At 36.4% G+C, this 12,908-nt stretch overlaps 1 protein-coding gene across 1 annotated transcript in view; it reads right to left on the bottom strand.

The window, feature by feature from the left end:
* Positions 1 to 58: 58 nt before the first annotated feature.
* The window catches only part of rev3l (REV3 like, DNA directed polymerase zeta catalytic subunit), a 128,608-nt gene continuing 115,758 nt past the window's right edge, over positions 59 to 12,908 (bottom strand). Inside the window, exons 26-32 of the mRNA XM_084433337.1 lie at positions 12,592 to 12,701; positions 11,211 to 11,325; positions 10,948 to 11,085; positions 9,751 to 9,941; positions 3,811 to 4,057; positions 2,182 to 2,400; positions 59 to 1,029 (exon numbers count right to left, since the gene is read on the bottom strand). Of these exons, the coding sequence (XP_084289463.1) occupies positions 889 to 1,029; positions 2,182 to 2,400; positions 3,811 to 4,057; positions 9,751 to 9,941; positions 10,948 to 11,085; positions 11,211 to 11,325; positions 12,592 to 12,701 (1,161 nt within the window). The 3' untranslated portion in view covers positions 59 to 888. The remainder of the gene's footprint in view (positions 1,030 to 2,181; positions 2,401 to 3,810; positions 4,058 to 9,750; positions 9,942 to 10,947; positions 11,086 to 11,210; positions 11,326 to 12,591; positions 12,702 to 12,908) is intronic.

The raw sequence follows: 12,908 nt of genomic DNA on the forward strand, positions 1-12,908 counted from the left end.
GTGAATTACAGTAGTGATGTAAAAACCAAAGGACCCATTTCAATAGAAACAAGCATTTGTTAAATACATCAACTTTTATTATATCAATATTAAATCTCCACCCACAAATGTTCTTTAAAAACAAAGCACCTTAAGTTTTTACAAGTTTACAAAAACAGGTTACAGAGCTCTGAAAGCTCTTGAGTTTTTACATAGGTAGGTAACAATGTCTGGTTTAGAATAGAGAAAGCATTAGAAAAGTTTTTAAAAGGACAAAAAAAGAAAGTACAATTGTGCACACAGACAATATAAATTATCAAACATATTGCCGAAGTCCAAGTTAAGGCTGACACTGACTTGCTTTTCCTCAGACTTGCCTCTGTAGAGAATGGACAGGCAGGGCATAAAAAACCCTCCAATATTATAGTTTTTTTTTATTTATTTTTTTATCAGTGCTCACAGACAGAATTTTGGATCATCATATGCAAGGCATATTTACAAGACACTGATTTTACAGGGGGGAAATAATTGCAGTCAAATCATTGCTCCACAAGAATTACAGCCAGTTCTGAATCTCCTTGATTTACAAATTGCTACAGTACGAGGTTCAGTTTAGAGAGGATTATGCAGTAAATGTTTGGCTTGTCAATCTGCAGAAATGTACCAAATTAATTAACACTGACAACAACCATGAAGCAAATTCAAACACAGTGCATCAAAATCATCTTCCTCTTTTCTGTACTTAAGGCCTCTTCAGTCCCCCTACACTGCAGTACCAGTCAAACAGCATTAGATGGAATCTCTCTAAGGTCACGTAGGGGAAAAAAGCACCTTTTCAAACTATGACACATAGAAATTGTGCTGAATGGCACAGTGTTAATAGCACCAGAGTAAAATGAAAGAGGACTCTCAGAACTGCTCCAGCAGCTGGCGAAGGTATGGTCCTCGGGAAAGATGCCGACTGACACGAGACAGTTTGTAGAGTATAGGGCAGTCCAATGAGACGCATGGCACCTGACGCTCTGCACTGCCACTGCAACTTCTACATACCTGTCAATCAAATCACAACAGAAAAGAACAAAAAAAGATTGATATATGACAAACATGAAGCATGTGACCCTAGTCTCACATAGCCAGATTTTTCACCAAATCTGGTCCTCATTGCAGCTTAAGGCCCTTTCATACATCAAATGTGTTGCAAAAAGTGGTCTTCCACACCAAAAGCTAAAAAAATAAGAGTCTGGCTGAAGGAAATGGCATGCCTGTACAGAGAGTACAACACAAACACCTTTCTCCGCTGCACTGCCATTCCAGGTCTCGCAACAAAAGGACAAGACCATTCAATTCACTCGCTCTGTGAATTCACCAATCAGAGTAATTCGCATATGGTTAAATTTGATCACTAAAGGTCAGCAGACACTGATAAATAAAGTGAGGGTAAATTATTAAAGTACATTTGTAAAATTTTACATATTGATTGAAATATTGCAGGTTTGAATAGTATTCTGGGTTTGTATTACCCTGTGCGTTTTCATTCATTTTGAAGAATACGGAATGTGTTTTTGTGTAAGTGAGACAAGTAAATAGCATCTGTCTGGTTTCACATACAGTACGGCACACCAAACAAATCATTTCACAAACCCAACTCTTCTTTTTTCTTAGCTTAAAAGTGAACTGACTATGCATTAGTCAGTAAAACAAAACATTACATTAATCTTTTAATCTTTAAAAAATTTATCTTTTGACCGGCATTTGCTTTTTATAATTAAAGAAACTTGTTGCAAAAAGAGATGTAGACCTTTACAGACAAACTTACTGACCTATAAATTGATCAGTAACATTAACTTTGTTTTTACGTGCCTGAAAAACAAATATTTAGTTATAAAAAATATCTAAAAAGTGATGGTGGTACAATTTTCTTAATCAAAAAGTATACATAACATGGACAACATAGCAGAAAATCTGTGTGTGTGTGTATATATATATATATATATATAGTTTGTGTAAAAGTTATTAGTGATTAGTTCAAAATCAAAAATTTGTTCATTTTATCAATCTGGTTAAAACTGGTTTTCAAGCAGGCCTTAAAACACAGAACCATACAGTAGTTTACTCCCAGAAGCTGTGTAAAGCCAGCTAATCAGATCAGAACAGCTCTGAACAAACTATGGCATTCTAAGACTAACCAGCATGACCTCTAACCTTTAGGAGCTGGTCTTGCTGGCTTTCCCAAAGCCTCAAGTCCTGGTGTAGGTGGACCGCAACACGCTGTGGTTCGGCCCGGCATCGCTCACACACTCCCAGCTGTGTCAGCTCATCACAAACTGGGCAATGCAGTGTTGTAAAGTACTGAGAGATGGTGCCCTTTCTTGTGCCCTCATCTCCTCCTCCACCCCCCACAGAGCTCCAGGCCTTCTGTACCTGTGCAATGAAAACATCACCAACAAATTAAGTTTTTTTTTGGAAATGTCTTTTTTTTTTAAAGGTGAAGCATGCAAAGTGTTTTAACTGATGTTGCTTTGTCGAGCTGGTCTGGATACTTAAACAGAACAATGTTTGAGAACCAGAGTACCAGACACCCAGTGTTTATACTTTTTTATGAGAATCAACCTACTAATGGCTTATACAGGGTTCCCGCGGGGTCTTAAAAAGTCTAAAATTCAGAACTTTAAATTTAAGGCCTTAAACCGTCTTAAAAATTGCCAGATTTTCATCCGCGGTCTTAAATTTCATTTAGTCAGGTCTTAAAAAGGTTTTACCCTCGTTCATTTCCAGAAACGCTGGCCGCAGAAAGTTATTACAAAGTAGCAAAAAAGTATCGAGTCGTAGCCACTGATCTATATAGAATGACGTACTACGACCACTGATCTATATAATGACAGAACATCGGACCGAATTTTACTATTAATAATAAAAGATAAGCTAAAGTGCATTGTAAATGTCAGTAATTTATCTTTTTTGACTCATTCTTTTTATAAAAACCTTTTTTGTCAAAACTTTATTTGAACTTGTACATGTTAGTATATAACATGTTGCAAGATACTTTTAAAATCTGGCTATCATTTTTAATGGTATTATTTTAATGTTTATGTAAACAAAAAAATAATATTGATGCTAATTTTATTTGTTTATTTATTTGTTATTTGCTGGTTTTCGACATAAAACTTGGTGAATTGATTTCATTGTGTAGTATTAGTACTTTTTGAACAGGATTCTGTGATAACTGTGATAATTTTTGTCACTATAATCATGAAATGAAATGTTAATGCCATTTCATCTCTAGTTATGATCAACTGAAATCAACTAATTGTGTGTTTTTTACAGTACAATTTTCTATAAAAATATTATATCTGATTCTGTTCTTTTCTCTGTTGTTGGGTGTGGAAGGTTACTAATGTGATTGCTTTATCTGCAAATTAAATTAATGCTTTTTCAATTACTAAATTCATTGAAATAAAATGAATTCTTTGATTTAAATATTTTTTTGGCAATGCTTCGTGTAGGTCTTAAATTTCAATCTTTATGATCTTAAAATGTCTTAAAAAGGTCTTAAATTTGACTTATTGAAACCTGCAAGAACCCTGCTTATACAGTTGTCTCTGCATAATATGTAAAAAAAATTCTAACATCTATCCCACCACCAGATGGTGCCTTTATATCATTAATAGCTAGTATAATTCAGTACGATTTAGATCTCAAATAGCCATAGAACAGACAAAGAACAACCGAAAAGTACAAGAACTAGTAGATACACCCATTTAAGGTGAACAATGTTTCAAGCTTGATCATTTATATTCTGCATTTGCTAAAAGACAAAATGACATAACTAACCCTCGGCAACTCGTGGTACCAGATGAACACGTCTACTCCAATCAGGTTAAAAATTCGTGCAAGTGGTGGCAAGATCTGCTTGGTGATGTAGTAGGTGGCATTGAGGCGCAGGCTGGGGTCCTGCAGTACCTCTACAGGACGCCGAACCAGCTGTATGAGCGGCACTCCCGGCGTCCCGTACACAATGACATACGGCACACGCTCACCCACACGCGGCTCCAACCGCCGATCATGTGCCATCATACGCCTAAGACACAGACAGAAAAGAGCACACAAAAAAGGTTTATTCAGCAACCTTTGTGGGACATTTTAATGCATTCAGACTCATTTTCAGCAGCATTTTCAACAAAGATAAAAATCCCCTTAAACCATACCTCAAATCTAATTTCAACATCTGTTAATGGATGTGTTGCTAAGCAACAGCCTTAGTCTAGCACAATAATAGTCTTGCAGCATGCATGCAGAAAATAAACCGAGTCCTGAAAGGTCTGCATGTAGTGAGTAGTGTAGGGTAATGTCATCAGTCCAACTAAACTAAAGTGTCCCATAAACGGGAAGGTGACGCATTAGAGAGCTCCATAAACATGAATGCCACAGCTACAAGATGGGGATGACACGAATATTTGCCAAGTATGTACCTTTCATGCACATGTGAATCTGTTTTGTGGGTGAAGGAGGGTGAAGCCTGTGTAGCTTTGTCTTGCATTTAAAGACCAACTATAGCCAAAGTCCCAACAGCACTCGTGAGCAGAACAAGTACGCCCATTCACTGAACTTGTCAGTATTTATTAGTTAATGACAGAAAAACTAAAACAAATCAGCCATCTTGTTTCATGAATGTGGATCTGCTGACTGACTCTACGTAAGGGAAATGTGAACGAGTCAATCTTTTTCACAACAAGGACAGAATAGATGAATTATAAATGTGTCAAAGTGACAATGACACTGACAATACATTACAATGACAGATGTTACTGAAATGTTTTTTTAAACTATTATTGTCTTTTTTATATACAGTGCTATGCATAAGTTTAGACACCCATACTAAAGTTGACTAAAAAGAGGAATAAAAAAATCATCTTTTGGAAACTGAACTTAATGCCTTAATTTAAAAAATTAGGAAAAATCCAACCTTTAAGGACACCAATTTTCTTTGTGAATGAATAATGTATTGTAAATAAATAAATGTTCTTCCTTAAAATACAGGGTGCATAAGTTTGGACACCCCTATGTTAAATTCCCATAGAGGCAGGCAGATTTTTATTTTTAATTTTTTTTTTTTTTTTTTTTTTTAGGATACTATGCATCCTGATAAAGTTCCCTTGGCCTTTGGAATTAAAATAGCCCCACATCATCACATAACCTTCACCATACCTCAGCTGCTGGTATGGTCAGCTGCTGCCTGAACCCAAACAAACAGATGAACTAGAAGAACTAACTAGCACTATGAGCACTATTCTCTCTAGAACATTGGATGTTGTTGCACCTATTAGATTAAAAAAGGTCAGAGAGAAAATTAAAGCACCGTGGTACAACAATACTACGCATGTTCTAAAGAGAGAAACCCGTATTTTAGAGCGTAAATGGAAACAAACTAATTTAGAGGTCTTTAGAATCGCGTGGAAAGACAGTATGTCACGTTATAAAAAGGCCCTAAAAGCAGCCAGGGCTGAGCACCTCCGCAAACTAATAGAAAATAACCAAAATAATCCAAGGTTTTTATTTAACACCGTGGCTAGACTAACAAATAAACAGACATCAACCGAACAAAATATCCCGTTACAGTTAGGTAGTAATGATTTTATGAAGTTCTTCACTGAGAAAATAGAAAGCATCAGAACCACAATTGTAAACGTTCAATCTTCAGTTGCGCCTTATAATTCAGCCTTAATTATCACCCCGCAAGAACAATTACAGTGCTTTACAACTATAGAACAAATAGAGTTAAATAAACTTATCACTTCCTCTAAAACAACAACATGTTTATTAGATCCGATACCAACTAAACTACTGAAAGAAGTGTTACCTGTAGTGGAAGAGCCTCTCCTTAATATTATTAACTCGTCTTTATCTTTAGGTCATGTTCCAAGAACATTTAAACTGGCAGTTATAAAACCTCTCATTAAGAAACCACAATTAGATCATAATAACCTAGCAAATTATAGACCCATTTCAAATCTTCCATTTATGTCTAAAATATTAGAAAAAGTGGTGTCCGCTCAATTGTGTTCTTTCTTGCAAGAAAATGATATCTATGAGAAGTTTCAGTCTGGTTTCAGGCCGCACCATAGCACTGAAACTGCGCTCGTTAAAATCACAAATGATTTACTTTTAGCTTCTGACCAAGGCTGTATCTCAATACTAGTTTTACTTGATCTTAGTGCTGCGTTCGATACTATAGATCACACAATACTCTTAGATCGACTACAAAATTATACTGGTGTTCAAGGACAAGCATTAAGCTGGTTTAGATCATACTTATCTGACCGCTACCATTTTGTCTATTTAAATGGAGAAAAATCGATCATAACTCCAGTAAACTATGGAGTGCCGCAGGGATCTGTGTTAGGCCCTCTATTATTCTCAGTATATATGATGCCACTTGGAAATATTATAAGGAAACATGGAATTAGTTTCCATTGTTATGCTGATGACACTCAAATATATATTTCATCACGGCCAGATGAAAACGCTAAATTATCCAAATTGACAGAGTGTGTTAAAGATATAAAAGATTGGATGACGCGTAATTTTCTTTTATTAAATCCAGACAAAACAGAGGTACTACTTATCGGTTCAAAAAACCGCCCACAAAACCTCTCGCAATACAACTTTAATATAGTAGGATGTCCTGTTACTTTATCCTCTACAGTAAAAGACCTGGGTGTTATACTCGATTGCAACCTGTCTTTCAAAAATCATATTTCATATGTTACAAAAACCGCCTTTTTCCACCTTAGAAACATTGCTAAGCTACGTAATATGCTATCAGTTTCTGATGCAGAAAAGTTAGTTCATGCATTCATGACCTCGAGACTAGATTACTGTAATGCTTTATTAGCCGGTTGTCCTGCATCCTCAATTAACAAGCTACAGTTAGTCCAAAATGCCGCCGCTAGAGTTCTTACTAGATCAAGAAAATATGATCATATAACACCGATTTTATCATCACTGCATTGGTTACCTATAAAGTTCCGTATTAATTACAAGGTATTGCTACTGACTTATAAAGCCCTAAACGGCTTAGCTCCAGTCTATTTAACGGATCTTCTATCGCCCTATAATCCATCGCGCTCTTTAAGATCACTAAATTCAAGGCTTTTGGTCATACCTAGGATATCCAGAACCACCAAAGGAGGGAGAGCATTTTCACATTTAGCTCCAAAACTCTGGAATAGCCTTCCTGATAGTGTTCGTTGCTCAGACTCGCTCTCCCAGTTTAAAACTAGATTAAAGTCGCATCTCTTCAGCCAGGCATTCATATAATATTTTTAATCTTACAGTTCAAATTACAATCCGGCCTCTAGTTAATAAACGCCAGAGGAGAACTGGCCCCCGACTGAGCCTGGGTTCTCCCAAGGTTTTTTTTTTTCTCCATTGGGTCACCTGATGGAGTTTTAGGACACTATTAGGTCACTTGATGGAGTTTTTCGGTTCCTTGCCACTGTTCTGGGGATATCTAATTTGATTTTATCAATAAATTCCACTAGAAACAAACCTTGTTGTATTATTTTAATTTAATACTGTGAAGCTGCTTTGATACAATCTGTATTGTGAAAAGCGCTATACAAATATACTTGACTTGACTTGACATACCTAGAGATTGGCATGGTTTTATTTCAGTTAGCCTAATAGCTAGTTTGATTTGCATTGAGAGATGATCTTATGGAAAGTACCCCATGCCAATCTCTAGGTATGGTGAAGGCTATGTGATGATGTGGGGCTATTTTAATTCCAAAGGCCAAGGGAACTTTATCAGGATGCATAGTATCCTAAAAAATAAATAAATAAAAATACTTAAAAATAAAAATCTGCCTGCCTCTATGGGAATTTAACATAGGGGTGTCCAAACTTATGCACCCTGTATTTTAAGGAAGAACATTTATTTATTTACGATACATTATTCATTCACAAAGAAAATTGGTGTCCTTAAAGGTTGGATTTTTCCTACATTTTTAAATTAAGGCATTAAGTTCAATTTCCAAAATATGATTTTTTATTCCTCTTTTTAGTCACCTTTAGCATGGGTGTCTAAACTTATGCATTGCACTGTAGCTTAAAGGGTAACTAAACCCTAAAACAACTTTTTTTTTAATTAATGATCAGTAAGACTGGGTCTTTATTAATGCTTTATAAAAAAATTGACATTTGGGTATAAAGTGTTTTAATTCTACAATATATGGTGTAAAAAAGTGCTGCCCTCTTCAGGTTGACCTGTGGCTACTGCAGTTGAATTTTCCTATTGAAAGTTGTGGTGCCCTGTGATGTAAGAGGGTACCAGCTAACCACGCCCTTGCCTACAGAGAGACATGTCTCAGGTGCACGCCCCCCCTCTGCTGGGCTCTGCCCACTTTTCCAGCATTTTTCAAATATTGCCAGTGGGTGGAGTCAGGCTCTGACCAGGGGTTGAGTTACCCTTTAATAAAAAAGTAAATCTCAACAGAAAAATAGATTTGTGAGAAATTCTTAGTATAGATTTGTAGACATACAATTTTTAATCCAAATAAGGCTTGTTGGATTTTGGTACAAATCAGCGCAACAAAATGCATAAAAGACGCTCATAAATGCCTCAAAATATAATATTACAAACAAATCAATCTGAACAATTTTTTTTTTTTTTTGTAAACTGATTCAAAAGTCATGAATGAATTCCCACCACTATTATCACTATTTTCCACACTAGCCCTCAAAGCGTGACATCACGTCCACTAAATTGTGAATTATTGGCATGATTATGCCGGTTTGTTTTTAATATATAATTATTAAATGTATATGAATTGTAATGTGCCCATTTTCAAGAGTCGCATTTGCCATGAATTACCTAGACCTTAAATATTACATATTGTAATTTTACTACTGTGAAGTAAAAATTATATTACCGTGTAAAGTCAAATATATTACACTTTAGCGCCAATCATCAAGGTCCAAGCACCAATGGCACATGTGGATGATTAGCGATTTTATGATGTAGTTTTTACAGGAGTCATTTTAAATCTTCACTTAAAGTTAAAGGTGCTGTATGTAGTTTTCAGCGACCTCTAGTGGTGATGTTTCAGATTGCAACCAATAAGTTTACAAGCGCGTGCTCTTGCGCGTGCTCGAATTTATGAGCGAGCACTGTGGGTACCTTCAGACTGAGACGCAACACACCGGAGAAAGCATCACACACAACATGCTGGAAACTCAGGTAAACTCCCACTGCAACGTTACAATAATAGGCTACTTTTATCAGCTTGACGCTGAACTAATGCTCAATGCTCGTACCATGATAAGTATGGAACCCTATCAACCGTGCCGAATTTTGCCACTGCAAGCACCACTTCACATTTTCTTCAGGAAATGTACATTCTAGGTTTGTAGATAAGGTTTCTCCATGATTCAAATGCCCTGCCGATGTTGAGCCGTTTTTTTTCACCCGAAGGTCATGCGATTCACGTCTGGCCTTACAAGCTTCAGCAGAAAAACCTTTTTTTTTCTTTTTTTTTTATCAATATGTGGAGTTTGTGTTGGAGTCTGTGACGTGTTGTGCTGGGAGCAGGTCGTTTCTTAGTGTTATCAGACATGTCATAAGTTGCATAAGTCCATGTCATAAGTTGCAGTGTCGTCACTGTTGAGTGCAAAGTCAGTAGGCTAGACGAGGCCAGAGGCTCGGGAGCGCGCGTGCAGGTCACGTCACTGGATTTCGCGGTAAATCCGATAAACGGATATACACTCGCTCACCTGGTCAGTTCCAGAGCAGGGACACAGGCCCCTGGACGGTACGATCCACTGCCGCGGTACTCTTTGGCAAAGATGAGGTCCTGCATGCTGGCTTTGGCCTCTAGCACCTTCACACACTGCCGCTGCACATACTGCTTCACCTGGCTGATGTCACGCAACTCAAAAAGCAGCTTCAGAGACCGCTCCAGAATCTAACAAAACAAAACTCAATGAAACCCCTTCAACTGACATTCGACAATCCCACGGTCAATGCATCTTAAGCAACAAGTACATTTACATGTACAGTTACAATCTAGCTACAAGAGGTTTTTGTGAAGTTAATGTACAGGCATGTCACGATGCGTAATCAAATACTGATACAGACTGGGTCAATAGCTTTGTTGTGTTCGCAGCATGTCATCTCTGTTTTCACACAACACAAAGTCCATTTGTAGTAGATGTGGATGAAACTGCAACAAATTGCATTATCCAGATTTCACAGAAAAAACAAATGATAAGATTTTTGTTGGAAAAATGTTTTCATGACGTATTATTGCTTTAGTCCATCTCAAATAAAGTTTTTCAAGTGCAGGTAAACAATAATAATATGATAGAACAGCGTGTAAAAGGAAGGAATTGATTTTTTAGTCCAGCTCCAGCAAGATTCTGTCCCTGCAAGATGTTTTTTTTCTAGGAAAAAAAAGAAGCTATATTTTGTCCTAAAAAAATATTGAAGGTTTTATAGACAAACACAAAGACAACTCCAGAACATGAAGGAATAAAACATACATACATACATACACACACACACACACACACACACACATACATACACATATATATATATATATATATATATATATATATATATATATATATATATATATATATATATATATATATATATATATATATATATATATATATATATATATTACATGCAAAAATGCATTCTGTGTGACTACTCTGTGCTGCCTGGTCTACATATTTTGACGTATTGTTTTATTAAATAACAATTGTGTGTAAGGTTAGCATCCATAATTATAATTATATTACTGAATAGCAAATAATAAATAAAAAAAATTCTGTTATTTCAGAATGTAACTTTTTTACTAAACTCTGCTTCCCATTATAACTGCAGTGTGACTGACAGGTGGAGCAGAGACATTATCAAGCGAGTTGGCAAAAAGAAAAGAAAAATTCTGGAATGCTAGTTACCTTGGCAACAGCGGGGCAGCCATCTCGACGTACAGTTTCAATGCCTTTGGCATCAAAAACTGGATTTTTCTGATCCAAACTCTCATACATGTATCCAACGTAACGCTTCTTCGTCTGTAAAACGCATGGGAGGTACACCTGCATAAACACACAAGAATGCAGACAGACAAAATTAAAAAGCACAATAAACAATCATGTGGCTTAAAAGAGCTCTTACACAGAGTATACTTTTAGACAAACCACTAATAAAGCACTTCACGAACCTTCTCAAATTTCAATTTGATGGGTTTAGGGTTGGTGGCAGTGACAGCCTCTGCAATTTCATTACCAATTTTAAATGCCTGTTCCTTGGTTGCTCCTTTCAACAACACAAACATACTAAAAGAGAAAGAGACTTGTATCAGAGACAGCATACAACGGTTTACCAAGCAAGCACAAAACAAATTTCCACAGACAAGCAATTTGCCTGTTCACACTGAATGACACTGAACTACTACACAATGGAAAAGTCAATGAGAACATTTTGATGCTGATGTTAATATTGTCTGCAATTATTTTTACTTTAGTTTTAACACAGAGTTCTGTGCAGACAACACTCTCACGAATCAGGCATGGCAGGGACTTAATCAAAATCAATCAGAGAGCAGCATACGACAATTGATAAAAAGTTTTAGAGGGAGGCAGTGCCTCCACATCACTATGATTGGCCAGTTAACCTGGTAATATGATATCATGTACACTCTTGGGCAAAAAATTATAATAAATAATTAAATAAAAAATGGGCCAAGCCTAAAATGGCTAAACACTAAGGTTTTAATTGTCTTAACCACAAATTATTGGTCAGGAAATTAGCTAAATTTAAGCAAATTAACTACTTAAAAAGCCATTGCTGTCTCAGAAAAACTTCAAAGACAGAATTAAGTTTTTGGCAGAATATGGGAAATTGTGTGTGGAGTAATGGATCACAATGAAAAAAAATATCTGCTGAGAAGTATAATAATAAATGCATCTCTAGCACAGTGAAGCATGGAGGAAGAGTGTCATTGTGTCTGGAGCCCTTTTAGCTGCTGGTATTGTGAGATGTTTCACTGTGATAAAGTCATTTAATGCTTTGAAGTACAGGAGAATATTGCAGAATGGCTTGCTTCACACAAATGAAAGGTTATCTAAAGAGGAATGATCAGATGTTATTTTTCAACGAGACAATACTCCAGCGCAAACTGCAAAGACAATCAAGTAGTGGCTTGAGAACAAGTCCATCAGGCTTATGTTTTTATCTACTCATGACCTGTTTGAATCCATTAACACTGAGTGGAACAACATTGACTCTTCTTCCTGTAAAAAGCTGTCTATGAGTTGGGGAAGTATTCCGTGCCAAGTTACTTTACCCACAGTAATTGTCAATTTCCTGACAAGTGATTTATGATTAATATCAATCTAAATATTTTGCCATATTGTACCATTTTTGGATAGGCCCTTTTTTTTTTGCCCATGAGTGTATGAAAACAGTCTGCAAATCAGACTGAATGAGTCAAATTGGAGGAAATGGACTAATTACAAAAAATAACACTCCCACTTGCAACATTGTAGGTGAGGTCACATCTTTATTGAAATGAACTAATGGATCCAGTTTTATTTCTTTACCTGTCTGTATCTCCATAGACCACACGCGCTCCCCACTTCTTGGTGTCATTGACCATCTTTATGGCTCTTTCCAAAGTCTCTCTGGCCTTGTGCACAATGCTGTCGCCTACCTGGAGTATCAGGAGAGACACATTTTATCTGGTTTCTTTGGCAACATAGTAATCTCAAAACACCTCCTGTTAAATTTTGGGCATGTGGCCTTTTCAGTCTTTCTTAATTGGTATGGAGCAATGTTGCATGCACAATTTGAATACAATCTAAAATATTTAAATTGGTGGCTTTACTTCAGGAGAAAGATTTTACATTAGACATCAAGT

Source organism: Rutilus rutilus (assembly GCF_951802725.1).
Source record: "Rutilus rutilus genome assembly, chromosome: 15".
Taxonomy (NCBI): domain Eukaryota; kingdom Metazoa; phylum Chordata; class Actinopteri; order Cypriniformes; family Leuciscidae; genus Rutilus; species Rutilus rutilus.